The 27,781-nt window shown below is 37.4% G+C and overlaps 4 protein-coding genes across 11 annotated transcripts; 1 reads left to right on the forward strand and 3 right to left on the reverse strand.

The window, feature by feature from the left end:
• Positions 1-172: 172 nt before the first annotated feature.
• Positions 173-3,517, reverse strand: LOC105169163 (Ribosomal protein L10 family protein). The gene is made up of 8 exons (XM_011089480.3): positions 3,358-3,517; positions 3,056-3,221; positions 2,291-2,381; positions 2,090-2,148; positions 1,491-1,551; positions 1,094-1,184; positions 918-994; positions 173-610 (listed from the first exon to the last, which is right to left on the reverse strand). The coding sequence occupies exons 1-8, from the start codon at positions 3,383-3,385 to the stop codon at positions 494-496; spliced, it is 690 nt and encodes a 229-aa protein (XP_011087782.1). The 5' UTR covers positions 3,386-3,517; the 3' UTR covers positions 173-493.
• Positions 3,518-4,551: 1,034 nt separating this feature from the next.
• Positions 4,552-19,937, forward strand: ESP (separase). 3 transcript variants are annotated; one of them, XM_088883406.1, is made up of 27 exons: positions 4,552-5,508; positions 5,719-5,896; positions 5,997-6,107; positions 7,486-7,620; positions 7,728-8,143; positions 8,311-8,416; positions 8,533-8,658; positions 9,886-10,176; positions 10,260-10,373; positions 10,493-10,714; positions 10,807-10,931; positions 11,036-11,162; positions 11,253-11,549; positions 11,643-11,732; positions 12,541-12,786; positions 12,873-12,996; positions 13,096-13,869; positions 14,688-14,925; positions 15,285-15,387; positions 16,573-16,767; positions 17,194-17,246; positions 17,328-17,554; positions 17,653-17,896; positions 18,226-18,514; positions 18,813-19,052; positions 19,212-19,299; positions 19,417-19,937. In XM_088883406.1, the coding sequence occupies exons 1-27, from the start codon at positions 4,823-4,825 to the stop codon at positions 19,845-19,847; spliced, it is 6,276 nt and encodes a 2,091-aa protein (XP_088739532.1). In that variant the 5' UTR covers positions 4,552-4,822; the 3' UTR covers positions 19,848-19,937. The 3 variants fall into 3 exon arrangements, with proteins under 3 accessions (XP_088739532.1, XP_088739533.1, XP_088739534.1); XM_088883407.1 differs by having other exon boundaries at positions 4,555-5,508; positions 17,656-17,896; XM_088883408.1 differs by having other exon boundaries at positions 5,407-5,537.
• Positions 19,938-20,420: 483 nt separating this feature from the next.
• On the reverse strand, positions 20,421-24,232 carry LOC105169164 (uncharacterized). 6 transcript variants are annotated; one of them, XM_011089486.3, is made up of 2 exons: positions 24,096-24,232; positions 20,421-21,753 (listed from the first exon to the last, which is right to left on the reverse strand). In XM_011089486.3, the coding sequence occupies exon 2, from the start codon at positions 21,748-21,750 to the stop codon at positions 20,659-20,661; it is 1,092 nt and encodes a 363-aa protein (XP_011087788.1). In that variant the 5' UTR covers positions 21,751-21,753; positions 24,096-24,232; the 3' UTR covers positions 20,421-20,658. The 6 variants fall into 6 exon arrangements, with proteins under 6 accessions (XP_011087788.1, XP_011087786.1, XP_011087783.1 ...); XM_011089484.3 differs by having other exon boundaries at positions 23,987-24,175; XM_011089481.3 differs by lacking the exon at positions 24,096-24,232 and adding an exon at positions 23,762-23,980.
• Positions 24,233-25,139: 907 nt separating this feature from the next.
• On the reverse strand, positions 25,140-27,706 carry LOC148787340 (uncharacterized). The gene is made up of 3 exons (XM_088883931.1): positions 27,271-27,706; positions 25,479-27,184; positions 25,140-25,405 (listed from the first exon to the last, which is right to left on the reverse strand). The coding sequence occupies exon 2, from the start codon at positions 27,171-27,173 to the stop codon at positions 26,628-26,630; it is 546 nt and encodes a 181-aa protein (XP_088740057.1). The 5' UTR covers positions 27,174-27,184; positions 27,271-27,706; the 3' UTR covers positions 25,140-25,405; positions 25,479-26,627.
• Between the last annotated feature and the right edge of the window lie 75 nt (positions 27,707-27,781).

A 27,781-nucleotide genomic window follows, 5' to 3' on the forward strand; every position in this document is an offset into this window, starting at 1 on the left:
AATCCTTAAATTAATCCATCAACCTGGACAACTCAAATTGATTGTCTCATCATTCGCTCAAGAAATTTACGCTCCAACGGCAAATCATGAGACGAAAATCTAAAATGATATTTCCATAAAACTGCTATCAAGGTAAGCTCTCGAAAAATAATAACTAGAACACCTTCGTGAATTGACTCTTGTAAGTTCACACTATATGGATGGCAGAAATAAATCAACACTCAATATCATGTTACAACTCAATAATCTGAGCAGTTTTCACATTACATAAACTAAAATGGATTTTCTAAGCTATTGCTGAAAATTTCAGAGCCCTTAAAACCGAAAAATAGATTTCTTAGACATTTTATCAAAAACTATTTGACAATAGATAATCCATCTATAAGTCAAATATTGCCAAAACTTCAGGATGCACAAGGCTCAACACTTTTAAATTGCAAACCCGGCCGTGTAGAGTGTTCCATAGTGGCGAGAGTTTTGTAATTTCCGAAGCCTATGAGGACTCAACATCTGAATCTTCCAACCCTTCTTTATAAACTTCGAAGTCCTCTGAGCTCCATCGGCATATTAAGTGGAGTTTGAAGGTAGCCATCTTAATACCCAAGAGACGCTGTAGGGAAGTGAGCCGCAAAACCAAAGGTCACAAACTCTTCTATGCAGAAATTTGCTTATAAATAATAAAAATGCAATGATGATGATTCCCACAGTTATATATGATAGAAAGTATCAAATCCAGATCAGAAACCAAGACCTTTTCACATATTTGATTAGTAAGGCACCTTTACTTGGCAATTTCAGTTATACAGGACAAAATTGCATTTACCAGGCTCCAACACAGAAGTACTTTCAGATTCTAGTGGTAAAACCACAAGAAATATGGAACAAAAAGTATACGGAAATGATGAAGTTAGACATACGAGTATGCGAGCAGACTCAGGTGATAGCGGTTTTCCTTCTTCACACACAACAAAGTCTGACACAAGCTCCACAACTCCTGCACAACACAAATTTCATTTGAGCAAACCCATATGCAAGTTGTGTATAGAACACATACAATGCATAAGCCTGCTACGAAGATAAACACAGGACAAACCTTTGTTCAACCTTACAGGCATTCCCTGTTTGCGCAAGAAGGGTTCCATCTCATGGGTGAAGTGATCAAGAGGACCTTCTTTAAGCTCCACCTGAAGAATAAACCAGACATGAGAAATATCTAGGACTATTGATGCTCTAAGCTCCACGTTTCAGGAATAATATAACTGCATGGGTTAGAGTTGCAATTCATTAGCCTTCTCTTAATTTTTTTCTAACGCATTGATTTTGCAACAGGATCGATCAATTAAAGGAGGCCACTTGCATTATTTTTTTGAGTACAAACATGAGTGTCCCCGGAAATTTCTAAACCATCAGTGCAGGAGACTGCGTGAATTTCAAACACGTCAAAAGTCACCTAATGCCACAAAATTAATATTTTAAGGTCTTCCACATACCGTTTCTGTTGCAGTGCTTCCAGTCCTAGCAAAGTCGTAGTCTTCATATTCATCAAATAGTCTGGGAAAAAAAAAACTAAAATAGGTTAGCCACGTCAAAAGACAAATGGACAACAACGTCTGAGGTCTTCTCAATTATAGAGCCACAGAAATAAATCAACCTCGAGAGCTTAAGAACTACAGAAACTGGTATTATCCACTCAACAAGTTATCACCTTCTCAACCATAAGATACACAAAAACAGAAATGTTATTCAATTGATAATTTCCTCAGAATCATCAAGGGTGTGGAATAATTCATTGGTTGTTGAACATCAAAACCAGATTGACAGTTTAAAATCAAATTTGTCAGTACTACAATGCACATAGTATTCTAGGATCTGATCTTTTACCTTAATTAATTAAAAAACAAAAAGGAAGCAAAACTATTATATTACAGCTTTTTAATGCACATGCTAATAACTATGTAAAGAATAGTCATCAACTCATCTGCAGAACACCGTCAGACATTAGAAAGCCTTAGTGAACTTCTATCTAATGTACAAACATTTTTCCAGTCAGCATGCTTCATGAAAAACAGCTCAAACCTCAAGGACAAACCTTTGGATCTCTTCTTTTGGCAAACTAGTGAAACAGAGTCCAGAATCTCCACGTAGAAGCTGAATGCAAAACAGATTGCCAAATGAGGGGAAGAACTAAAACATAAATGATACTTTATCCTGAAATCCCCTAAATAAACGTGTATAGGAGGGATACACCCATCTTACGCTTTTCAGAAAGATAAAAAAGGCCTCATCCTACCTTAGAGATCTTATGAAGACCTGATCTGATCTCATCAGCAACAGACCTACCCAAGGCAACCTGCATAACCTTGTTTGACCCAAGAAAAAATCTGGGAAAAAGAAGGCATACATAAATTGGTTAGTTTATAGTTATCCAGCATCCTGTCATGGAATGAAATAAAACATCAACTAAGACAAGACAGCAAATAATGGTTTACACCACTCATGGAAGAACAGAAATCGCACTGATTTGAGAGAATTGCAGCCACATTCTATAAGATTTTTTTTAAAAAAAAATGGACCAAAGAAAGGACATCTTTGCGTGGAAAACACCATTAATTGACTATTCTCTTCGGAGAAATCTAATCATTTTCCTTCTCACGGCCATGTGATGCAAGTCACAACCTTACAGTTCGGGCCAGAATTGAAGTAAAAGAAGAACCAGCATGTCCAAATCTCAAACAATTACCTCGTGCACAAGCACAAGATCTCCAGTGTAGTTAGAAACGGAAATTATGAGAACGAAATTGATACCCCACAGTTGAACACCATGAAAGGCTTTCTCCAAAATACGCAACACCACATGTCCCAGTTTACAAAACCTTGCTATAAATTAGTCAAAACCTCTTTGCCTAGACCACAAAGCTCATGGTTAAATCGTGCATAATTTCAGCGGTTCAAATGGCTCCTAATTAACTATATAAACAAACATTTATCTTATGCACTTAGAAAATCCCAATCTTGTTCAAACTGAAAAATCTCAATACATAGTTATACTTCCAACCTGCTTGAAGACTTGAGCCGCTCTCTGAACTCCTTGAACTTGAGATTTCTCATGTTCTCAAAACTGAAAACGTAGACCGAATCGTACTTTTCCACAGCATCTCGTATCGAATTCACTACATTCTCTTTATGCTCCCTTCCTTTCTTCTTTGTCTTTGACAGGGTCACTAGATGATAGTCCACCAACAAAAAAACAAAGTTCAGAATTCAAAGTGAATCTCAAACAGAAAACATAGCAGTCCCTTACAGCACTTGAATCGATTCAAGAAGGAAAAGAATAAAAGACACAAGAGAGGGACAGACCTGGCCTATTGCGCTTTGATTTCGGCATCTTTGGCAAGAACCTTCAGCGATCAGACAGAGGGAGAGGGGAAAATCTTTCAGGTTTTAGGTTTTGAAGTAAAACCCTAAATTAAGCCCCGTCTGCCGTTTCGGCTGCTTTCTCATCCTGCTTAGATACTATGGCGACCGAAAACTATATTTGGGCCTACTCGTACTACTGGGCCGAACTCCTTTTTACATTTTTACTTTTAATGATTGGGCCGAGCCCATTTTCATTAGGTCAGTGTGGTCCAGGTGCAATTATATTAGCTCTCTATTCATATTCAAATATTGGACAAATTATAATATATCCTTGAACTTAAGTCAAATTACATAAATACTCCTTATCTTTTGAATAATTCCAGCTGCATTCTCTTACGGGTGTTTAGGTAATATTTTTCATGGGGAATTTATGTAAGTTTTGTCTTCAAAAAATGAGTGTACAAACACTCCCAACGTTTACTATAAACAACTTTTTCTTTTTTCTTTTTTTAAATCAATTAAATTCATTACTTTTACAAAGTTTTTGCATACACCCCTTATGTGCATCAGTGTACATTTTATAGAACAATACAAAATCTAATAAACATTATACAAAACTTGTTGGTTCTCACAACCCTTATATTTGAAATTATGAATTTTAAATCTCGACTTATGATTTATTTTCTTTTTATCTTGTTTTGATAATTATAAATTCAAGTGACGTCAGATTATTCACAAATAAAATTAAACTATAATTAGTTAAATATTAATGAATTTTGAATTATGTAAAATATTTTATTATTTTCTAAGACCAAAATCCATCCATTCAAATATATATAGTTGATGAATTTACAAAAGTATAAATCCACATATGAAGAATAGTCTCCTATAATTATAGAAATCTTGAACAATATTTGGGCGTATGTCCTATATTTTTAATATAAAGATCTAAAATTATTCACTTGACATTCCAAATAATGAGTATTATTTACAAAAGATAATTATGAAAGCAAAGTATCATTGTGTTTAGTTTTGTTTTTTTAGTATTTTTGAGACATATAGAAATAAATAAGTGTGTGTTGGAAATAGCATATTTGAATTTGAAAATTTTGTTGGGATTTGAGAGACAAAAATCACTATTTAATGTCAAATTATATATCTTTTATATACAAATATTGTATATTTTAAAAATAAAAATTAATATTTATTGTCAAATTACGTATTTTTTATATTTGTAGAAAGTTAAAAAACAAAAAATGAAACGCAACATTGTGTACATTTTTGAATGGGGGTTATTCTAATGACATTTTTGCTAAGTTAATCAACGTTTTCAAAACCTGGAATAGCCTCCCAAAGTACACATTCAGCGGCTTGTTTCCCGCCCACGCAAAAATTTTCACTCATCTGTCGTACACTAACTAATAGAGCGTCTTTCCCGACCACCACCATCGCGGCCGGCGCCGAAATGGAACGCAGCTCGACCGCGGAGGCTTCTCTTCTCTCCAAACTGGAATCCTCCGTTGATTACACTGGCATCCACCACCTCTTCACTGCCCATCTCCAGCCTTTCACTCCCTTTCTAAAAACCCCCACCACCACTGCCAAAAAACCGGTGAAATCTTCGAAATCCAAACCCCCTGGCAATTCTACATGCATCCGTTCCCTTGCCAAACAGTTCTTATCATTCATACACAAGTCGCTCTCTCTCCTCCCCAAACGTCTCTCCGGATCCCCCAAAATAACCCAAGATTGTGCCCTGGAATTGTTCGATAGTTACCGCCTATGCCTCAACTGCCTTGATTTGATTGCGCCAGAGCTTGCTGGAAAACCCTATTCAGTTCAGCTGCAGAGAATCCGGTACATACACTGTTTAGAGCACTGGGAGTTGTACAAAGAGGCGGAAGCGGAGGGTTTTGTTGTGCTCGAGAGCTTAAGTGCGATTGTTAGAGGTGGATCAAAGGGTAATTCGAGAAAATCAAAGGCGCGTTTGGTTCCTGAATTAAGCGAGGATAGCGTGGATCAAGAAGTTGCGGTTGTAATCTTGGAGATAGTTGTGACGTTAGTGAAATGTACGTCAAAGAGGCGGAGTAAAGTGGATGCTGATTACTGGAGAGTCATTTCTTTGGTGAACGAATCTGAACCATGGTTCAAGTATGATTGTATCACTGATTTAAGCGTATGTATGTAAAGGTTTTCTTTAAAAACATATGCATATATATATATATATATATATATGTCTTCAAGTCAAACTTATGTCCATGTCCTGTTTTTAGTGGTTTTAAGTTACGATATTCTGCATGAGTTAGTTGGTTTTACAACGCAAAAATTGTGAAGTTGATTGGATTCTTGTGCACAATTTAGGATCTTGGATGCCAAGGACTACGAGAAATTCCATCATTTCTTGGAGACAAATTTGCATATAACTGCTTTATTTTTGGTAGCAGAGATAAAGTACTTTGGTGTGGATTTGATACATGAGTTTTCCGTAGCCACTTTTAAAGAGTACAAAAAATCATCTGCTCAAGATCAGATATACAAGGTGAAGGATCACCTGGAACTTTACACTACTCCATAATGGCTAATTGATGTTGTTCTATTATTGATGTTCGTTTCCTTTTCTGTGTCTTTCCTGGTCACAGGTTGCACTCAAGATTTGTTCGTCTCTATTTTCTCAGAGAGATGAGCTTTCCAGTGACATCATTCTTGATGTGTTAAAACATGTTTTAGATTTTATGGCTGCTGAGTGCAAGGTAATTCGGCACACAAAGGATAGCTATTTATTAATAATTACTACCAGTGGTTCAAAGGTTAAACATATTCGGTGCATTTGAGATCAACTGGAATGAAACTAATGGGTATTATGCTACTGAGCTATGAAAAGTTTATGACCTATTAATCCTTAGTATTTGGTTTCTCTGGGCATGACTTGAGTTGGTTTACCAACTGTTACTCAGATAACATTGAAGTGATACAACACACACTTTTCTGTGGTCACGGGGATGGTCGTAAAACATTTTACTGAAAATACTTGTGGTACATACTGGCTGTTATGAGCCATTGGTTTTTCTTGACATGGTAACATCAAGATTTTTTCTCATTCATTGTTTCAGATTTACTTTGACATTTAATCTTACTTCTACTTTATTTTTTCCTCTGTGTGCTGGACTGTGACATTTATAGTTCCAGACATGTTTTTGGTCAATATCAATAATGTATGGCTTTTTTTTGGAAAAAACCAGATCACCATCTCTAGATAGTGCACCGTAGTGACCTTGCATAGGTCAATCTGGTTAATTGAATCTTCAACAGAGAAGTAGTAACTTGAGTCTTTTCTGTTTAGTATTCCTAGAGGAATTCTAGGCATCATGATAAAAAAAAGATGTTTTAGCTGCTGAGTTTTGACTCAATCTCAATTGTGTTTAACATGAATCAGATGCCTAGAAATTTCTTAGGTTACTTTTGTATTTTTTAATTTTCTCAGCTTGTTTCAAATTTTTATAGCATGAAATAACCTAGATCCTTGTGCAAATCGTCTGTCCACATTGCACAGTATTATTGGGGGAAGGCCACTGATATCTACTAGATTAAGAGAAACAATTATTATCCTGAAGCACTGAAAGGGCACATACCAGATTTATATTGTTCTCATCAAACTGCAGTTTCCGTGTTCTTTATATTCTCAGGTTAATATTTCTGTTATCTTATTCTCGGTCCATCTTACATACTGTGTTTGTTGGAGGGTGAAAAGATCTAATGTATTAATACATGGATGATACTTAGTTAAGAGATAGAAAGCAGGATTAGAAAGGCTTAAGAATATAGTCTTACCTTTAATTGACAAAACTCTTGAGGCCTTGTCTATGTATAATCGATGTTATCATGTCATTATACAATACCTTTTTGCTGATTAAAGGACTCTCAATCTAGTTGGAAGTTGTTTCTATGAAACTAGCACTTTGCTTCCATCTATAAGGTTGTTTAAATTTTCTTTCCCTTTTGTAATAACTGCTCATATGGGAGATAATTAGTACTTGCAACCTCTCTTTTGCTTTTTCCATAGGCAGCATCCATTATTTGACCCATTCTATTGCCAATGTGGTAACTAAGTATGCTTTAGTTACTTGGCAGGTTGGAGTGGAAAAAACAACTGTGGGATTTCTGGATCTTGTATGTTATTGTGCATATAAATGTCATACTGCAGCTGTGAGTTTATGTGATCCAGTTGCACAACATTTGTACAGAGTAGCAAATTCATTGCATGAGGTACTTATTCTGCACGTTAAAGTTTTCTGCTTCTCATATATAATGGCCCAGATGAAATTCCAACTTCTATTGTGCTTAATTTGATAAGATATTTTTTTCCTTTAAAGGATTTTCCGCACATTAGTTCGATTCTGAGGCTTTATGCAACTGGATTATTGGCAAGTTCATCAAGCAATCGTTCAAATGGGGAAGATGAAGAAAAGTATAGAAATGCTCCACTTAGATCTGCTCTTCAATTTTTTCTCAACAAGGAGCGGCTTCAACAAGTGGCTGCTTCTATTAATTTATTGAATGGCCATTTTGATATTGGTGGCGAAGGGAAGAATTCCCAGAAAAGGGAAATTTCACATTCACCTTCTTACTGGGAAGCTCTCAAATTTTTGTGCCAGTCACTAGCAGAATTCATTTATGTTAATAGGAAAGAGATTTTTTCTGACGCGGAGATTACATCCTCGTGGGATGATTTAAGTAGCATCCACAATGTGTTTCATCAGTTTTGCTATACTTTTCTCCAATGTCTCAGGTATGCTGTGCTATGCCACACGAGAATGCTTGTCCTTATTTTTCAGTTTAAAATATCTTATCACAGTTAGTTGCCTTTGCATCTATTTCTGACTTTTGTTCATAGAAGATTCTAAGATAAGATTACATTTTGATGGCCTACTTTTTTTACATTCTTTATGGATGTAGTGCAACTGAACGGGAAAGAGAGACAACTGGAGACAATCACAGAGTCATATCTGTTGTAGTTGTGGCTGCCCTTATCCTCTCATTCAAAACTAACAAAAATATTAAGGTTCTCATTTCATCAGAAAAAGTTAAACAGGGTCATTATAATTAATATAATATTGTTATAATTATTATTTTTCAGACAATGTCCTCAATTTCCTCTTGCTGTCTATACAATTGCAGGAAAGTACTCTGTTGGTAAAGCATGTTATTTCAACGGAGTGGGTTCCAGTTAAGAGGCTTAAGTACCTATATGTTTCTCTTAACAACATAGCTGTAGTTCTGAACAGAGAAAAGCGGCTGAAAGAGGTACTACTGTTTCTATTCTTCATATTTTTCCTCTTTTTCTTTTTTGCCCCTCTAATTTGCTGGGTTTGTACTTAATCATCTTGTTACATTTGAATGATTATGTTCCTAATGTCATTTTAATGAATACTATTTTTTTTTCCAAATTTTTTGTTTTGCAAGAGGTCGAAGATCTATCTTTGCATTTCTTACAGTATGTTGTCTAAATTGATTAACATTTGAAGGTTCTTGTGCCATTTTGCTGGAAATTGTATAATTTCTGAAACCTGTCAACATGTCTAGCTCCCCCCCCCCTCCCCTTTTTCTTTTAATTTTTTGTAATTTAAGATGTTGAAGGTTTCAATATAGATCTTTGGCTTTATCTTCTTTTTCTATACATTATTTGTAGTTTAGTTATAACACTGTCTTTATTTCAGCTTCTCTGGTTGTTAATGATCTCGCAGTCTTGGTTCTCTGTACATCTGTCTTCTTTCACTTTATTGAATAGTGAATTTATCTGTGTAAGAATGGAACACTTGTTTCCTAGTTTGCTGTGAGTATTACAGAGTTAACCTATACCCAACAACATATAAAAAGCAATACGGATGAAATTGCAAATTCTAATGTAGTTACTTGCACATGTTTGGTAAGGTAGCTCCTCCAATCTTACTATTCATTAAAGTGCTTTTGTTTATAATCCATGACTTGTCTAGGGAATCACTCATAGTCCTGACTTTGCTGTTGGGTTATGTTTTGTGGCACATCCAATGGGATCTGCAAGTTGGGGGAATTAATAGTTTGCTCTTACATGGCAAAGAATTCCAACAGTATGTAATACTGGGTGTTTGGAAACCTATCCGAAATGGGCTTCCTAGACACGTAATTCATTTGCAAAAAGTCTTACGTAATTGGTTAACTTCGAATGGACCTTTTGGTACTAGTAATGTCTCTAGAAGTCCATTTGGAGGTGTTAATTTTTTCTTCCTTGCACTTCTACTGGATGGTTGCCGAAGTGCATTGACCAAACACTTGGCAATATCAGGAAGCACTTGTTGAAAACCTGTATTAGCAAGTACATCATATAGATGGATTTAACACTCTTGAAAGTGGACCAAAACACTAGTAATGTTTCCTTCTTAAAATGGCAATATATTACATGTTCCCACTTTTAGGTACAAAAACTGTTGATGCATGTAAATATATTTTATATCTGCTAAGTATTAGCTAACAGTGACATAACATTATGTGCAGGCTTTAAAAGCTTTAAAATTATGCTGTAAAGCTTCATGGAATTATGTAGTAGATCTTTGCAAAATGCATGTGGACAAATCACATGCATATCGTGATGATTTGTCAGAAAAGGCCATTGCAGATTTTGCCATGGAGGCATCTGAAAAAGTTGCTTTCCTTCTGGAACTTAATCGAGAAGGTAACTGCAAGATAGATGGAATCATTAAGGAATGCGTTAAATGCTGGTGTGTTGCGGAGAATCTGGTTGGAATGGTACCAACTCCCACATCTTTAATAAAGGAGTGGGTAAAGGTAATATTAATCGCTCACTGCAGAACTGCCTGCATTAGCATTATTTTGATGGCAGCCCTACCTGATTATGACCTTGTTTCCAGATACAATTTTTAGTTTTGAAGGAAGAAGACACGGAGTCTGGTAAAACACTGTATTCATTGCTTTCATCTTCTGAAGAAGTACATAAAAGCGCGACTGGAAAATTGTTGGAAGAGGTTTCTCTTCTTCTGTGCCTTCCTCCCTCATACAACATGTTTGTTCTCTATGATTATATTTTTATGCCACCTTGAATTTGATCCCACTCTGTTAACATCTCTTGCTTGGAATTTATCAGGAGCTTCTTGCATACACTGAGAAGAGTTACCTTAATCCAAGATACTGTCTCAGAATGCGAATGAGAATCATAGATGTCCTTTTAGAAGAGGTTTATATTACAAACGACAGCGATGTAAAGAAATCCAAAATCCTCATTGAAAAAGCAAAAGTTCTAAGAGCTAATGGATTAGCTCGACTTGATGACTGCGTTCAGTGTCTATCAAATGCTATATCAACATTGGTGAGCTACATGTCTAATATTTTTCTTGGTTGCCACCTGGTTTTGGTTCTTTATAGTTGTTTATTTCTTTGACCTGAACATTTCGAAAACAGAACTCAATCTACAGTGGAAAAAGCTGCAGTTCTCTGGTTCATAATCTCCTCATACATGGTTATATTTTGCGTGCGCTCTGTACCCAGGAGGCAGCACCGAATTCAATGGTTTTATCACCCAGAAGGCTAGTCTTCTTCATTGAGCAAATACGTACTGGGATGTTGTATTATTGCATCGTTGGGAAAATGTTCTCCTGTTGTTGATGATTTACTTGCTTTCTTTTGACAGTGACTTTGTTCAAGATATTTATGCTGCACTGAGGTTCTGCTTGAGCCCAGATCATGGCCACGCAGATGATCAATATGAAGAGATGCTATATTTATGGTATCAACTCATCGATTTGTTATCTATCAAGGTAGGGGTTGGCATTGAATGTTATGCAGTCATAAAGATGAAGTTCTTGATTTCTTTTATTTAGGCTCTCTTCTATTCTGTCTTGCTCCAGGGCTACTTGGAAATTCACCCGAGCCTGTATGATGTTGTCATCAAGTTGTTTAATGGGAAGAACTTTCCTTTGGTAAAGATTATGTCCGATCTCTGGAAAACCAAAAGGCTTACTCACGCTCTCTGTGCCTCACCTGTAAACCATATGTTCCTTGAAACTTTTTCTAAGCATCAGAGTCGACTTTGTAGCTCTGTTGAATTTTGGAAAACATTTGTGGAGGAAGTGAAGCCCCTATTCATAGGGTTCCATCACACAAATGATGAGATTAAGCAAGCAGCTTCTGATCTCCTTTCCCAGGTAAGCCCTCTAGTAGTTACCTAGGTGCCGATATTTTACATTAAAGTTTGAGAAATATTTTCCACCAGCTATCTCAACAATTTCCTATGGTAGGTTCCACTATCCAGTTCTTCAATGTTTCTCTCGTCAAATCTCTACTATGACTTGTCTGGAAGACTGATTTCAAGTGGACGAATGATTGAGGTAAGTTCTTCAGTGATTCTTTCGTAAACTCTCTACTATGACTTGTCTGGAAGACTGATTTCAAGTGGAGGAATGATTGAGCTAACTTGGATTAACGTGCTCCTTTCACAATCTTTGTTCAATATTTTGATTGAAGAATTGTGAGTTATATAGTACGTTTAGATGGTCTTTGACCATATAGGTATGTGGCAATTTCTAAAAGATTAAGATTTTTATTATTTTAAGTTGGAATACCTCCTGTGAAAGCCTAGCTGCTGCCTGTTTGTTTAGCATTTCTAAATAATTGAAAAGTGAGAAAAAGGCAGTGTTACTGTCCAATGCATACATCAACAAGGAATTCTAAGGTTGATTATATTGCTTAAGAAATTTATTTTACTGCTTCATGTGATTTATCCGCCAGTTAAATTGCACTCAATTTCATTAGAGACCATTTTGATTTGTTTATTTGCTGTTGCTAATCAATTGAAGCCTCTTTTTGGGTAAAAACTAAAAATTAATTGGTCAAAGTCCTCCAAAATAAATGGCTTGGTGAAACTAGCCCCATCAACTTAATCTGATTTTATTTCTGTTAGTGCTTGTGGCAAGCATATATTAGGAACTGGGTTAATTTTCTGCATTTGCATAAGCATTGCTCAAAATGATAAGTTTTCTGTAATTAACCTTACTATATTCAAATGCTAATTTATGCAACTTCCATAATTGTAAGCAGTGGGATAATTGACAGTTGCCTTTTTGTAATTTATTCCAATGAACTATGCATTGTTCAGCAAAACCTATTCTCTTCAACAAGGTGTTTAACATATTACAGGCTCTTACATATGCAAAAGAGGCCCATCGCTTACGTAGTAAATTGTTACAACAAAAGTTTGAATACTCGGTCCAGAAAATGACAGAGACATTTGATGAAAATGGTGAGATCACTGAAAAGAGTTACTATGGCATCCAGACCTTCAAAGTTAATGATCGTGAGGTGTCACATGATTCTTGCGACTATGAAGGCTGTGTTCTTACGCCTTGGAATGTACTTACCTGTTACCTAGAAAGCACATTACAGGTATTAATCCAAGCATCATATTTAGAGATTCTTTCTGAAGTTACTTTGTATAATCAATTTATGTTGTATATCAACTGCTTGTGTAGGTTGGATTTGTTCAAGAGATTCTTGGAAATGCATCTGAGGCTGAAATGCTTTTACGGTGGGGCAGAGATGTCTCCCGGTTTCAGGGCTTGCCAATTCTTGAAATTTCTTTTTCTTCTGTTCTGGGTATGTCCTTTAATATGTCATTTTCCCTGTTCTCTCATCTGTGACAAAATCACATGTGGTGGAAAACGTATCTCAAACTATTCTCTTATGTCTGACTAGGAAAACTTTACTGCAAACAAAAGCTTTGGAGGGTGGCTGAGAAGGAAATGTCTATTGCTAAGAAAATCCTAGCCGACAACTGTGATGCTATTTCCTGTAAAAAGTGTGCCTATATGTTAGAAATTTCTGTTAATCAGCAATTTGGAGATTTATACTTGAGCAGTCCTTGCAGTAGCTTGTTTAATGCCAGGAGCTGGTATAGATCAGCCTTAGACAAGCTGAACCTTTCTGATTGGCAGTCTTGCTACTCTATATCTGAAGAAGCTAGAGCTAAGCAGATCATATCCAGAGAGAAATCAGATGCTAGTTGTACAATAAATCTTCTTGAGATGAATGATTCTCTTTCAAATGATAAGCCTGTAAGTAAAGCTGAACCGAGAAGATCTAGAAGGACAAAGAAGGAACTGAAACCTACTTCACAGAGACAGGACATGGTATGCGGTCATAATCGTAGGGTAACTCGCTCCACCCATCGTTCTTTAGGTGAAACCTGTGAGATCGGACCAGGTGAGAGACAAATTGATTCTGCTGCTGGTTTAGCCACCGAACCTTTGTCAACTACTGCTGCTGGTTTAGATCATAATGCGCCAAATTCTGAATCTAAATGCTCTGCTGCTGATTTTGGAAGTGACATCACATCTCTTTGCAACAAAATGAAGTGCTGGCATTGTTTCCATACTGAAGCTGTTGACTGTAGCAGTCTGAATAACTTCATGTACATGAACTGGGAGCTTGTTTATAGAAAGCTTTGTCTAAGGCTACTCATCAGCATAGGTAGTCTGATCCTGGAAAAGCTTTTGAATAAGGGTTTTGTGTACATGAGTTGGCTTGTTCAAGATTCTTGAATTTTCTTAACTTAATAACTTTTTTTTTTTAAGAAAAAAATCTAAATGCCAAAGTATTTTGGTCGGAAATGTTAAGCAAACACCAGTTTTCCATTAGAAGTCATTTAGGCCAAGTTATAAATGCAGCAGTAGAAATTTCCTGTAAAGAAAATCAAGTGGAAGCAACTTGAGACTGTGTTTATTTGTGGACTGCAACTTTAAATGGTCATGTTATTAGATTGATTAACTAGCAGAGTCCCCTTTCAAGTTTCCTCTTTTGATTTAGAAATTGTATGTGCATTTTGCCCTGCCAATGGTTTTAAATGACACAGAAGTTATGTATTTTATGGCTGATATTAACCATAGGGTGAAACTGCACTAACTGTCAAGAATTACCCTAGATACAGACAGACATAGGGCGAGACTTTGCATTAACTGTCAGCTTGATTAGCTGGCAAACTAATTATCTGATGTGAGAAGACCTGTACTGACTGCTGCTATTCATACTTGGGGTGAGATGCTCTTGACAATTGGTCCAATCTGCCAAATAATCTTGCTGCTTCTTGGAGCTGTTTGCAGTTCCAAACATGCTTCTTATTATGTGCTTTAACAGGCAGATCTACTGATTTTATGCTACAACTTGTGCTGCTTGCAGTGTCTTCTGTTGCCTTTATTAAATTCATATTGGCAATGCTTGATTTAACATTCATTACATGTAAATCCTGCCATTTCGTTTTCCTCAGTTTCTTGGCCTTATGTATTATGCAGGGAAATTTTCTGGTGTTTGCGGAAATGTTCATGAAGCACATGAAATCCTATTGCAAAGTGTATCCATTCTGTTCAGCAAAAATTCGTATTGTATGAAGTACTCTTCAGATGACCTTGTTTTCTTAATGGAGTCAATTGGGAAGGATTTTCCTGGAAATGTATTGGCAGTTGAACGTGCAGCACTCCTTTACTATATTTGTTGGTTCACTTTAAAAACTTATCCTTACCATGGTACCAGGTATCTACTAACTACCATTAATATGCTTGTGCATGTTCTCATATTCCCTTTTTATGGCTGTACAAAGGGATTTTCCAGATCCTGTTCAAGACAGTCTTTGAACTTCTCTATAATGGTTGTACTGTGGATCAAACAACAGGATGTGATCCAAATAATGTTTCATTCTCTATTACGGCCACCACATATAATCCATGGAAAACAAAATCAGTTGTGATGTTAGTTTACAGTTGTCTTTTGGGTGATGTGCATGATGGTTGAAACTTGTGATCAGTTCAGCTTCATTTTCTTTTTATCTAGGTGGAAAAGTTTGTTAGTTCATGCCTTTGGTCTGAGTGTTCTGATATTCCCTTGCCAAGCAGGAAAATTTGCTGTGAGCTCTCGTGCATTGGGACAATAAGGATCATTTCCTTGTTAAAGCTGTCATTTATACTTAGTCAAGAAGTCCCTTTACTTTTTCAAAAGGTAAGGCCTTGCATTTCTCTGTTTTCTATGTACTGTTACGGTCATTATCCACAGAAATGCCACGACCGCTGGGCTCTCTGAGCCCCTCTACTTTGCTTTTTGGTGTTCTTGCTTAATATCGTCCCATGAAAATGACATCTCCCTTAAGTGCAACAAAGTATGTGCAAAAAGTTACAGTTAGAGGGCATTCCCTGCTCTCTTCATTTTCTAAATTTTATAAATAAGTCTCAAACCCCATGACCAGCCATGAAATTAGCAAATTTTCTCTAAAAGCATTCAGCTCACTGAGAGAAGTCCTATTTATTTGGATCTTGTAGGACTACTTCATTGCTGAAGTTTACTGAACTAACTGGGAATACTAAGTCAAATGTGAAATAGGCATAAAATAGAGGCCTTGATGCCTTGTGAATTGTTTATCCTATACAGATCGAAACACATTACCGCATGGCAATGAAAATTAAGGATATTTATCTCCATAAAGAAAGCAGCAACATACAACTCTAATCATCGTCTTCAGAAGCTAGCTTGAATGAGCTCTACGTGTATTCAGGAATTGTTTGCTTGTGATATTCATAAATGTAATCAACTTGTAACTCGTAGTTTACTGGTAATGTTCAGGATTTATGCATCTACTATTATATGATGAATGTAATGCCAATGCACCTGTAGGTACTTAGAATTTCATTAACTGTTGAATTTTATTTGACCGTGGAGAATGATCCTAAGGATAGAACATATGATATGGTGTCAGATATAGAAACGAGGGTCCTTTGCCACTGATGTGGTAGGAGGAAAAGAAAAAAGAAAAAAAGAAATCTGGTTAGAATAATAAGGGAAACAAGCATTTTCTACGCGTGATATAGTAAGCTCATGAGAGATGGAAAATTGAACTTTAGCCTTAGATCCCCAGCAATGTCTTTTTCGGCATTCACAACTGCTAAAATGAACTGTCAAGACAGAGTCTCACATAATTGTGCAACCAATTAGTGTCCTATTTATTTCAATGTACAGATGCTAATTTTGGGCTTGAAGCCCGAGCAAATGAACTTGATTGAAGAAGACAGTAGTCATTTTCCATAGACTAATATCTGCGTGTAAATTCAGTTCTTTACCCTTTCTTTTTGCCACTTGACTGGTGATCTGATTGGTCGTAATTGACACTAACCAGTTACAGTGATTCAACAGATCTCCAGGTTGCTTGCGTCCATATATGTACTTTCAACCTCGTTGAAGCAATTTTCTTTATCTCCAAGTGAGGAAGGTTCTGAAAGTCAGTGGGCTTCCTTCTTCCATCAAGCTTCAGTTGGCAGTCATCTTAACCAGCAGACCTTATCTGGTATCGTGCAGAAAAAGCAAAGTCAAATTGCTACAGATTCTAAGGTATGCAGTCCTAGAAAATTTCTTTGGCAACTGTAAAAACCTGGTGCTTCTCTTATGATGTAGTATCTCTCTCTCATGCTCATTTGTTCAGTATAACCAGTGGGCATAAAAAGGACGACATATATAAATAGAAAATGGTGTAGTTGGCTATATCTAACGATCTCAATCCTAGATATCTCCTGGTTCTAGATTTACTCTGTATTATAGTATCTTCCCATAGGAAGTATGTTTTCCTGCTTCTATTTTGTCCAGAAACAAGGTGCCTTTTCAATGACTTGATGACTTCCCATCTACGCTTATGGAATTTTTGTTTGGATTAAGTGAGAAGGGAATTACCACAACTTTTTTAAGTCAGCTCCATGCTATGAACTGACTGTTAACTGCCTTGTTGGCTAACTTTTCTTTCATGGCTGATACCTAAATCAGGATCCTTCTCCAAAATCAGTTTCAACTATTCTGGATGTGCCTGGTTCCTTCAGGTTTGTCTAATGTAACTTAGAATAAAGTATATTGTATGTGTTGTTCGTTTTGCTTCTTTAACCTCCTTTCTGTTGTTCCAGGCTGGCACCTGAGTCTAGTGAAAAACTGGAAGAATTTGTTCTAAGATTTTTTCAGGGGCTACCATCAACTCCGGTTATCTGCATTAGCTTGGTTGCAGGTGCCGATGCTGGTTTGCTTAGAGAACTCTTGCATTGTTCTCCTACAATTCGAGCATGGATTCTGTTGTCCCATTTGAGCTCAGATAATCCGCATGTCATACTTCTACCTGTGTGTAAAACTTTGGAAGGTATTTTAGTTCTGTAGGATATTGCAAACTTGAAGTTCTTTTTACAGAATTTAGTGTTGTCTTTGCTCTTCTGTTGAGTTAATTGTTCCATTATTTAGCAGAAGTTTCAAATGATGACACCAGTTCCAGCTCAGTTGTCTTCAACTGCAAAGATTTTGTCAAGCAGTGGCAGTGTCCTTGGGCCTCGTCTGTGATTGATGAAATTGCCCCGGTCTTCAGACATATATTGGAGGGGAATTACTATTCATCCTCAGAATATTTCTTGGAATATATAAGAGAGAACACATCGTTATGGTGGACGCACAGGAACAGACTTGATGAACGTCTCTGCAAATTTTTGCAGTAAGTTTCAATATCCAGACATTAATCTCATCCGACTAGTGCTGGCTTGCATAAGATTTTCTGCATTATCTCAGCAGCATTTTTTTCTTCATTATTTATTTAAACCATGGGCAATAGATATTCATACTGAGAATGTTACTATCTAATTTTTCTCTGATGCAAACTGCTTCATTTTTAACTTATACAGAGTATGTTCAATGAAATGAGCATGGCCTCCTTTTTGTTTATTTCACCTTTTGTTCTCATTATAGAGTTGGGACCGTAAATCTTGTCTATCCTTACAAAACCACTATATTCATGTCATGTGAAAATGCCATTTTGTGGATCAGGGAGATGGAGGACTTGTGGTTGGGTACTTGGAAATATTTGCTCTTGGGGGAATGGCCAGACTTCAACTCTCTTGACTCTATTCAAAAGAACCTTTTTGAAGATGAGGATCTTTTGCAGCTTGTTCTAACCAAAAAATGCTATGTTGGTCTGGACTCTGCTGCATCATCTAAATCATCAAAGGAAATACAGTTTCTGTTCAAACGAATGCTCAGTTTGTCTGACAATTTTGACCAAGTTGAATGCATGAACAGGAAACCAATCATTTTGGTTTTGGATTTTGAGGTTCAGGTGCGTCCTTGGTTTACTTATTCCTTTGTGTCCGTATGCTAGCTTCTTAGAGAAGTGTTCACATTGTTTGAAATGTCTTTGAGGTGATTGTCTTGGATACTGAGAGGCATTTAAAAGATAGATGCTGTAACTTCCCCTTTTCTTTGTGAATGGCTCATATTTCAAATTGCTTACGCCTGAACTCTGCCATCTTGTTTGCTAGTTGGATGACTTGAAGTCATTAGTTCCTTTGACGCTTTCCAATTGTTGTGCATATACTTCTTCCATTAACAATGTCAATCAAAACATTTTTCTGCAGATGCTTCCATGGGAAAATCTGCCGATACTGAGAAATAAGGAGGTGTACCGGATGCCCTCTGTTGGAAGCATCTTCGCAACACTTGATCGATGCTGCCAAAATGGGGAACAATTTGAGACAAAAATTCCTGCTTTTCCATTCATAGACCCACTGGATTCATACTATTTGTTGAATCCAGATGGCGATCTCAGCAGAACACAGGTTGAATTTGAGAACTGGTTTAAAGATCAAAACATAGAGGTAATCTTGCTTTGGTATTAAAAGATTAGGATAAATTAATTTTCTATTGCAAAGTTCTCTTTCTTGGTCTTTCGTGGATACATAACCACTTCAGGTGAGTGTTTTCAGCACATCTATATATATTTCTGCTGAGGCGAATAAAACACACTTTCCCTACAGGGAAAGATTGGAACTGTGCCAACCATTGAGGAACTGACCCTGGCTTTGAAGAACCATGATCTCTTCATCTACTTTGGCCATGGAAGTGGTATGCCTGAGAGGAAAAGATTGTTAACGGCTTCATAGCTAGTTTCCAGCACTTTCTGAAATCCAAAAATCGTTCTGGTGTAGCTAATCTGATTTTACATTAATCATGGCTTTTCAGGTATGCAATATATCCCCGGGCATGAGATTCAGAAACTAGACAGTTGCGCTGCTGGTCTACTTCTGGGATGTAGTAGTGGTTCTCTTTACCTGAAAGGATGCTATATGCCACAAGGGGCTCCCCTCTCTTATCTATTGGCAGGCTCTCCTGTTATAATCGCTAATCTTTGGGAGGTAACAGACAAAGACATTGACAGATTTGGGAAGGCAATGCTCAATGCGTGGTTGAGAGAAAGATCAGCAGCCTCAGCAGAGTGTGCTGAATGTAATGAACCTGTAAACAACTGTAAGTACACAAAATGTAGTCATAAACCAAGAATTGGATCATTTATGGGGCAAGCCCGAGATGCTTGTACTCTTGGTTTTCTCATTGGAGCATCACCAGTTTGTTATGGTGTACCCACAGGGATAATAAAAAGAAAAAATGTATAGTATAATTATTTGATTCAGACTAACTTTTTTGTCCCTTGTTTCTGTAAATAAGATAGATGAGTAATATGCAGAGGAAGTAGATTGTTATTATCTACAAGGATCTGTACTTCTCAATGTTTCTGCAGTTTATGACCAGAGAATTCATAAAGAGACAATTGTCAGAATAGCAAGCCTGTTTTTCACTGACTTCTTCCAGCGACATGAGCATTTCCTTTACGATGACAGGAAAGATTAGAACTTGGAGCATCAACATAAATCTTTTCCAGTTGGTGCAGCCAAGTTGATGACAAGGAATGCTAAGGCATGAGATTGTTAGCCTCTTGCTGCAGTAAGGTTTGGCATTTATCTTTCTTTCATTCTTGAGAGTGTTTAATCAAATCTAAGGAAACAGCTAGCTGTAAGATAATTTAACTGCTCATTAAGAAGGTACACCAATCTCCAAGCTAAATTTCAAACAGAAAGAACTCATTTCTTATTCATGCCATCCTCCTTAACAGAGGGTACAAGAGAAACAGAAAACATGATTTGTAAATGTTTGAACTTACATTTTTAACGAGAGAATTCACAAGAATGTGAATAATTAACATCAGAGGAAAAGTAGAAATTACAAATTAAAATTACATCACTGTTTTTTGCGGCACCCATTTTCTTGAGCCATCATATCATACACAACTAACAGAAATATGGAACATCAGGAAGGAGTAAATGTACAGGCTAATGTAAATAATACAGTTAAGCCTTTCCTACCCGTGGACTACGACCTAAAATTTTCATGTTTGGAGTCCAGAATTCTACTGGTCATCATTACAACCTAGCTCCGCCCTCCATTCACTTCTCTATGTCTTCGCCTCCTTCCAGAATGTCCTACGAGGACTCTTCCTCGTCGATGTAAGCGGCCAACCAGCGAGGAACTATTGTTTGTGTCATTTTCACTGCCATCATCATTCTCGCTATCGTGATCAGAGAAATCAAAATCATTTATTGTCCTTTCACGACTCAATCTCATTGCACCTCTGTCCAAAGTCCTGCTGGGGTCTCTCTCATGTCGCCTCATACCTCTATTAGATCCTACATTACCTGCAGAACCAAATGCCTGCAGAAAGAGAAACACAGACATCAAATTTCGATCAATCCCCACTTCAACGCCCTCATTCCGCTGCATGGCATCGACATCAAAGCCCTCCTCGTCATCTGAATCAAAACCATAATGACTCCCTTCTATGACATAATCACCAAAAAATACTGCCCCTGGCATTGATGATCTTATGGTACTCATCACATCTTCCCTCTCTCGCTCTCGCTCCAGGCTTCTCCACTTCTGTTCTAGAGTGGGATCCACTTCGCGTGGTTTAGCAGAAGGGTGCTCTGCCCTCACATGTTTTCGCAGCTCTTTGAATGTTCCAATGAATCCACAGTCATCCTGCATGCAACTTCGCTTCTTGGCATTGAGATGCTCTCGTGCAGGCTCCACAACAGTCCAGCCCTTCACCTGCCCCCTGCAGAGGGGGCATGCAAGCTGTAAAGCTTCGCAATTCCCTCCCGACTGAGCAGCAAGTGGACCAATGGCTTGACCGTCAAGTGAATCATGAAGTGGACGGCTTTGAGATGATGTCACTTTTGTGTATGCCTTCTTGTACTGATCGAGGCAGTTCGAATAGCGAAAACTGGTCCCGCACATATAGGGACGGCAACCTTTTTCATGTGAGGAACACAAAAGAAGAACCGCATTGTGGGGACACTCCATGCAGACCGAGCATGTAGCATCTTCCCAGTCTTTCTTGAATAGTTTGGAGCAGTTCTTTTGCTTCACACCATCCTTTTTATTGTAGGGTGGCAAGGGGTATGGTGTTGGTCTGCATTGTCTGGAAGCAATGCCGCGCCTGCCCCTCGTACCTTTTGCCATTTCCTAAATAACATGCATGCCAACATGGAGATCTTAATAAGGATGACCCATTTCACTTGAGAATGAAGCCCACAGTAAATCACAAACATAATCAAAACTTTATGAGATCAAACCCAAAATACTTCAGTACCGCCTCAAGCAAACATTAAAAATATTGGTCCTTTTCATTTTAATAAAAAGATTTGGATTTAAATGGACAGTGATATATAAAAAGAAAATCTAACACCACCCATCCTTTATCAATCTATAAGATATAGTAACATACAGATCTTATTTTATGTATTCTTTCTTTCCAAGAGATCCAAATAAGGCAGAAAACATGAAAAAAATAAATCAATGCCTAGTTTTCTGTGTGTACTGTCTTCTACTTATCAATTAGAGCTTTAGACTTAGTATTAAGGTTCACCAACGCAAATAGCTAAGTTTCTTTGAGGAGATGAGACATTTTGTGCTATGTGAAGAAATCGCTAATTCCCTTTAAGAGGATCGGATAGTGTGCTAGGTGAACAAATCGCTAATTTCCATTAAGTGGATCAGATGGTCTGGGAATAAAGTGCAATGAAAAGAATAATCAGATCAAAGGGAGGTTTTCTTGCATAAGCAACATGATGTGGGAAGCAGGGTGATAATGCTTAGGTCGAACATAATAACAGATCAAAGGCTAAATTGCAACCACAAACCTCAATGAATAATTCAAACATTGGTGAAAATACTACATTAAAATGAATTGCAGGCAGAAGTCAGAAAGGGAAAACGGCATAAAGAGAACTAACAGTAATTAAGACGAATTGACCAGAAAAAATCATTCTCACACAATCAGGGTACCCAAGGTCCAGGAAAAACTGGAGCTAAGGGAACAGAGAAAAAGCAACAGAAATATAAAACCATCATTGCTACCATACTCAAATATATATCATAAGTAGCACTACCTTGATTGACATTAGCATACATCAGATTCTATCTCCTAACAATACAAAAGAATCTACTAGGTCATATTAGTTAACTCCTCCACAAAAGTAATTGTTCGAACAATGATCAGCAACCATCCTTATATGATGAAAAGAAGAAAGTGTTTCTTTTTCCAGAAAGCTGAAAGCTTGTGACATTACCCAATTAACATAAATCAGCAGCAGATCACATGGTTTAAAAAACCACTCAGCAAAAGTCGCGCAAAACAAAAAAATGGACAACTACAGGCAAGATTTCTCTATCTTCCAAATGAAAATCAGTATATATACATCAATTACCAAGACTCCACTGCATGCCATAAACGATTCAAAATGAATTATCATTTGCTGATCCCAGTTGATTAGCCTTTTGCATCTCTACCTTAAGCACACAATTCCAAAACCACATAAATAATATCACAAAATTGCATTATGTAAAAGAAGGATATTAGGATAAGCAGCCACAATGAGTTTTAAAATTGGAAGTAAGAATCCATAAAAGCAGAAGCTCTTCAAAATTTAAGAATGATACATGACAAAAATACAGTTCTCCAAAGAAGCACAGTTTCAAAGATAAGCTGACTACATCTTACTCTTCAGAAGAGTTACATCTCCGATAGAACAACTTTAGCCCCCAGTTGACAACCAAAATAGTTGTCCAAAATCACACTCAACTGATAAACACAATTAACATAAACAAGCAGAAAAATCCCGCAAATTTCTAATTCAGAATTCACCCAAATCAACGAAGAACAAAACACACCTCGCAATTTGAACAAACTAAATCTGGATCCCAGTTGCAGAATTATTTGCGGAGCCTAAAATGCATCATCACTATATTTATATACGCGCACAAACAAAATTCAACCTTTAGAAAATAAAATATTAATATACCAAATCAAGATTCAGATGCGCGTAGACATACATATATGCATACACATAACATATTTTATGCAGGAAAGATTCGGATAACATGTTAAGAAGACATCCAAAACACGAAACAACGTGCCACAAGCAAAGAATCACGCGCGGCGACAGTGAAGAAAATCTGACCAAAGTATTACCCAATTTTTGATAAGCTTAACTTCATCAGCCCAAAAGACTATCACCCATCCATATATTATTCCAAAGTTTTTCATAAAGGCGCCTAAGCACATGCACCTTTTCGCCTTTAACCACTAATTCTCAGCCGAGATTCCATATTTACCTAATTTATTCATTTATCCCAGGAAAAAAAAATTATCTGCAGACCATAAATTGATGAATTGTCAGAAAATGTTTAAACATACCGGAGAATTGGATGGATAGAAAATATAGTAAATGCGAAAATTCAGAGAAGATTGTAGAGAGAGAATGTAACTAGGGTTGAAAGACAGTAGAGTAAGAATAGGTACGGACAGATCGAGGGGAAATCAGAGCGCGGGCATTTTGTGAAGTAGCAAACGAGAAAAATTTAACATAAAGGCCGGAACACGAAAAGTGGTCAGCTGTAAGGCCCTGTTTGGCTAACTTTAAAGTGTGTTGTAGAAGAGTGGTTATTTTGTTTTGTGCTGGGAAAAAAAAGAAATAAAATTCATTTTATAGTAATTGATTCTTGCAAAATAAAATTAGATTGGTTGTACAAAATATACATTATTTTATTAAATAATAAAGAAGTGATTATATGTTTTTAATTGTTGAATACTTCCAAAGTAATTATCAATTGAAAATAATTTTAAAATATAGATAATTAGCGATAATTTCTATTGTAATTTGATGTTGCTTGCATTTCATATAAATTGCAAATGATAAAGTTGGACGGCTTATAATTTCAAAGACGTTATCTGTCTACGAGGCGTCTGTTCAATAACAAATTCGTGAGGCTTATCAAATTAGAATAGCCAATGCCTGATGTAATTTAAAATAATATTTTATTAATTAGATCATTTGAGTTGAAGAATATTGACATGTATTCATAAAACGATAAGTTTAAATGGATTATAAATTATAAATTTTTTGTAAAATATGTAATTTTTATAAAGTTTACGAGATTAAAACAAACAATACTTTTGTTAATGGATCATAATCGAAATTGAAAAGTTGCAGTTGGGTAATTGTTATTATGAAATGGTGATTCTAAAGTAAAGCAAGGGTGTAGTAGCCTGAGGTGGAGGTGCAGAGAGAAAGCAGGCAACATTTATGGGATTCATCGAGTGGTTTCTACGCCACTCTTTTTGCTGGCGGGGGCAGTGGGATATGGCGGTTCACGCGACAAGGAGAAGATACGCTGCACGCCTGAGAGAGTGTTGAGAAGATAGCGAGGGAGAACTTGTGGGGGTTCTAACACGCGTGTGGTTGGCGTGACTACGATGTTGTTAATGCCCTCATCTTCGCTGTTCTTATTAAAAAAGTAAAAAAAGGGTATTTGAAGTAATAATTATTCAAATAAATAAACATATTAGATTACTATATTAGTTTAAATTAACACAGAATTATTATATAAAAGTGATTACAAAATAGTTTGGGTTAAAAATCTATTGGTGGCATCACTTCAACGACAACGAGAAATAACGAGCATGATACCTCTCTCTCTCTCCAAGATTGACACAAATCAAACCAAAATGATGTTCTGAATTCTTGTTTTTACACAGCTCACTACTATACATTCATCCATCTTCCCGTGAGTAGAGTAAGCACATCCGCCAAGTAGAATGTGAGCACTACCCAGACTGCAATAAAAGACCAGTATATTAGCATACATATTCTAAGATGGAGGATTAGGAGGAACTTCTTTCTCTATACCTTCAACATTTCGAGGCTCTCCCAGAAACTCTCGTCACTGTCTTCATGTCCTGTCACATGTTCAGCCCCAGAGGATGCCACCATGTTAAGGGGAATAATAGCCAACCAATTTACCTCCGTATCAGGATTGATCACACCTGACGGAAGCTTAGTTCACACATATATCCACCTCTTTATTCACCACTACCGTGCCGTTTGAAGCCTCAGTTGTTGAGGATGCAAGCTCTTCTTGGATTGGAATTTTCTCGACAGCAGGGACTTCCTATTTGGGCACATCAGCAGGGAGCAATGTGTACAACTCATGGAGATATATTCAATTCTTCAGGAAGGTACTCTTTTAGGTTGTCATTTTTGGTTATGTCTAACTGTTCAAGGTCAATCCCTTCTTTCAGACCTCCCAGTAACCGGAGTTACGAAATGCATTTGGTCCAGGTGGCAAGAAAATCCTCTAATACCAAGTTGTCCACGATGGAGTCAAAATAGAGAATTTCATAAAGTCCTTGGCACCTTCACACCTGCTTTGCTGCACAAGACGAAGATACTCGTCAGAACCATGGACTCCTTGCCCACCTTTGGCTCCTTACAACAAATCTCATTGGACTCCGTCAGTTCATTCCTAAGTCTCTATCTCATTCAACAATTGAGATCTGTCATGCTCATAATCAGTGGCATCTTCGGCAACCTGTTCTTTTAGACTTATGTGCTCTGCGTGCTGTATGTTATATTTCTCCTGGAGACCACGGACCTTCAAGCCTTCCTTCTTAGTCCGACTATCAGTGGTCATAGCTTGATGCCAAAAGTTAGCAGCCTGGAGGGCTGAAGCTCGTATCAGCTGGGCCAACTGCAAGAAAGTATGATGGACCTCAATTAAGGTTTTAAACCTATGTGAAACACCTTCAAAGTAGTAGAGGAACAATGTATTTACATCAGTTAGGTGACCACTACATGATTTTATATTTGAGGGATTGAACTCATTGACAGCCTCATAATCCCTTCTCAATATTATGCCCCTCTACAGTTGATACGAGACACCTCTGGTCACCGAATTCAGCACTGCGCTGTCTTCCTTCACTTTCCATTTCGGACGTAAGACAGGCCCGACCACCTCTTCCTCAAGAGGAGAACCCTTAGTATCAACCCATATTTCCCTCATTTCTTCCAAAAACCTTCCCAACTTTCTACCGCACTCTTTATAACTTCAAATAGGGACGATGGCACAGACACAAAACTCTCTTCTTCCTCAGCAAGCTTCCTCTTGTCTTTCTTGTCCTTTATAACCTCACTGGCTTTACCTTTTCCCTTTCCAAGTGTATCCTTGACGACCTTCATCGCAGGCCTAGACTCAGGCTCCTGGATTGAGATCCCCTTTTCCTTGTTGCTTAGGGAGACATCAACATCATCTTCACCAATCAGTTTCCTCTTCTGTCGGTTAGAGCTTTGTGCACCTTGCACCTCATCAGAATCCTCGATCTCTATAGGCTCTACACTGCCTTGTAGCAGGGTTTGACGACCAGCTGGCGGAGTAACAAACACTGATGCAGTGCAAGTTCTGGATGCAGGACCTTGAGGTGTGGACAAGTCCACAGCCCCATGGGAAGAATTGCTAGTGAGAATGGCTGGAGCAGGCAAAGCAGGTGCTGGATTTTTCATCCTTTGGAGGGCTATAGCGGGCATCCTTGTGAACCTGGCAGACATAAGTCTCCATTCTGTAAAGGACAGAAATACAAACAAAATCAAAGATCCCCTTGAATTAGAGTCAGAACAGAAAAAGTGCAAGAGTTTGAGCGATTACCCAACTATTTTGGGTGGAGATCATATTGAGCGGGGGGACAATCCAACGAAAGAAAGAATTCTCTTCGTCATTATCTTCTTACAATCATATGTGAAATGCAGCAACTCAGACTCCGCCATAACCCTCAGGCCAAGTAGGGGGGCCACTGGATTAAGTTGAGATTTGGTTATTTTCCATTTTCCAGGGCTAACCCACCCTTGACCTGATGGGGCTCTCACATAGAAGAATTTTCCCTTCCAATTACCATTTGACAACTTCTTGTCCTTCACAAGCTTATACATTCAGATAAAAGAGACCCTTCTCTCCTATACTACTGTTCAGTTGATGCAGGGTACTGAAATTATTGAAGGTTGGATCAATCCGCAAATAAGTCATGATTATTACAAAGGCAGAGATCAATCCGTAAGAGTTTGGTGACAGTTGAGTGATTTGGAGTAGCAATCATGCTAAAACTCACTCAAAATACCTTCATTCATTTCCTGGAACAACATTACCTACATCAAAAATCTTT

This window comes from Sesamum indicum, linkage group LG8 (genome assembly GCF_026168435.1).
Source record: "Sesamum indicum cultivar Baizhima isolate 11 linkage group LG8, ASM2616843v1, whole genome shotgun sequence".
In the NCBI taxonomy this organism is placed as follows: domain Eukaryota; kingdom Viridiplantae; phylum Streptophyta; class Magnoliopsida; order Lamiales; family Pedaliaceae; genus Sesamum; species Sesamum indicum.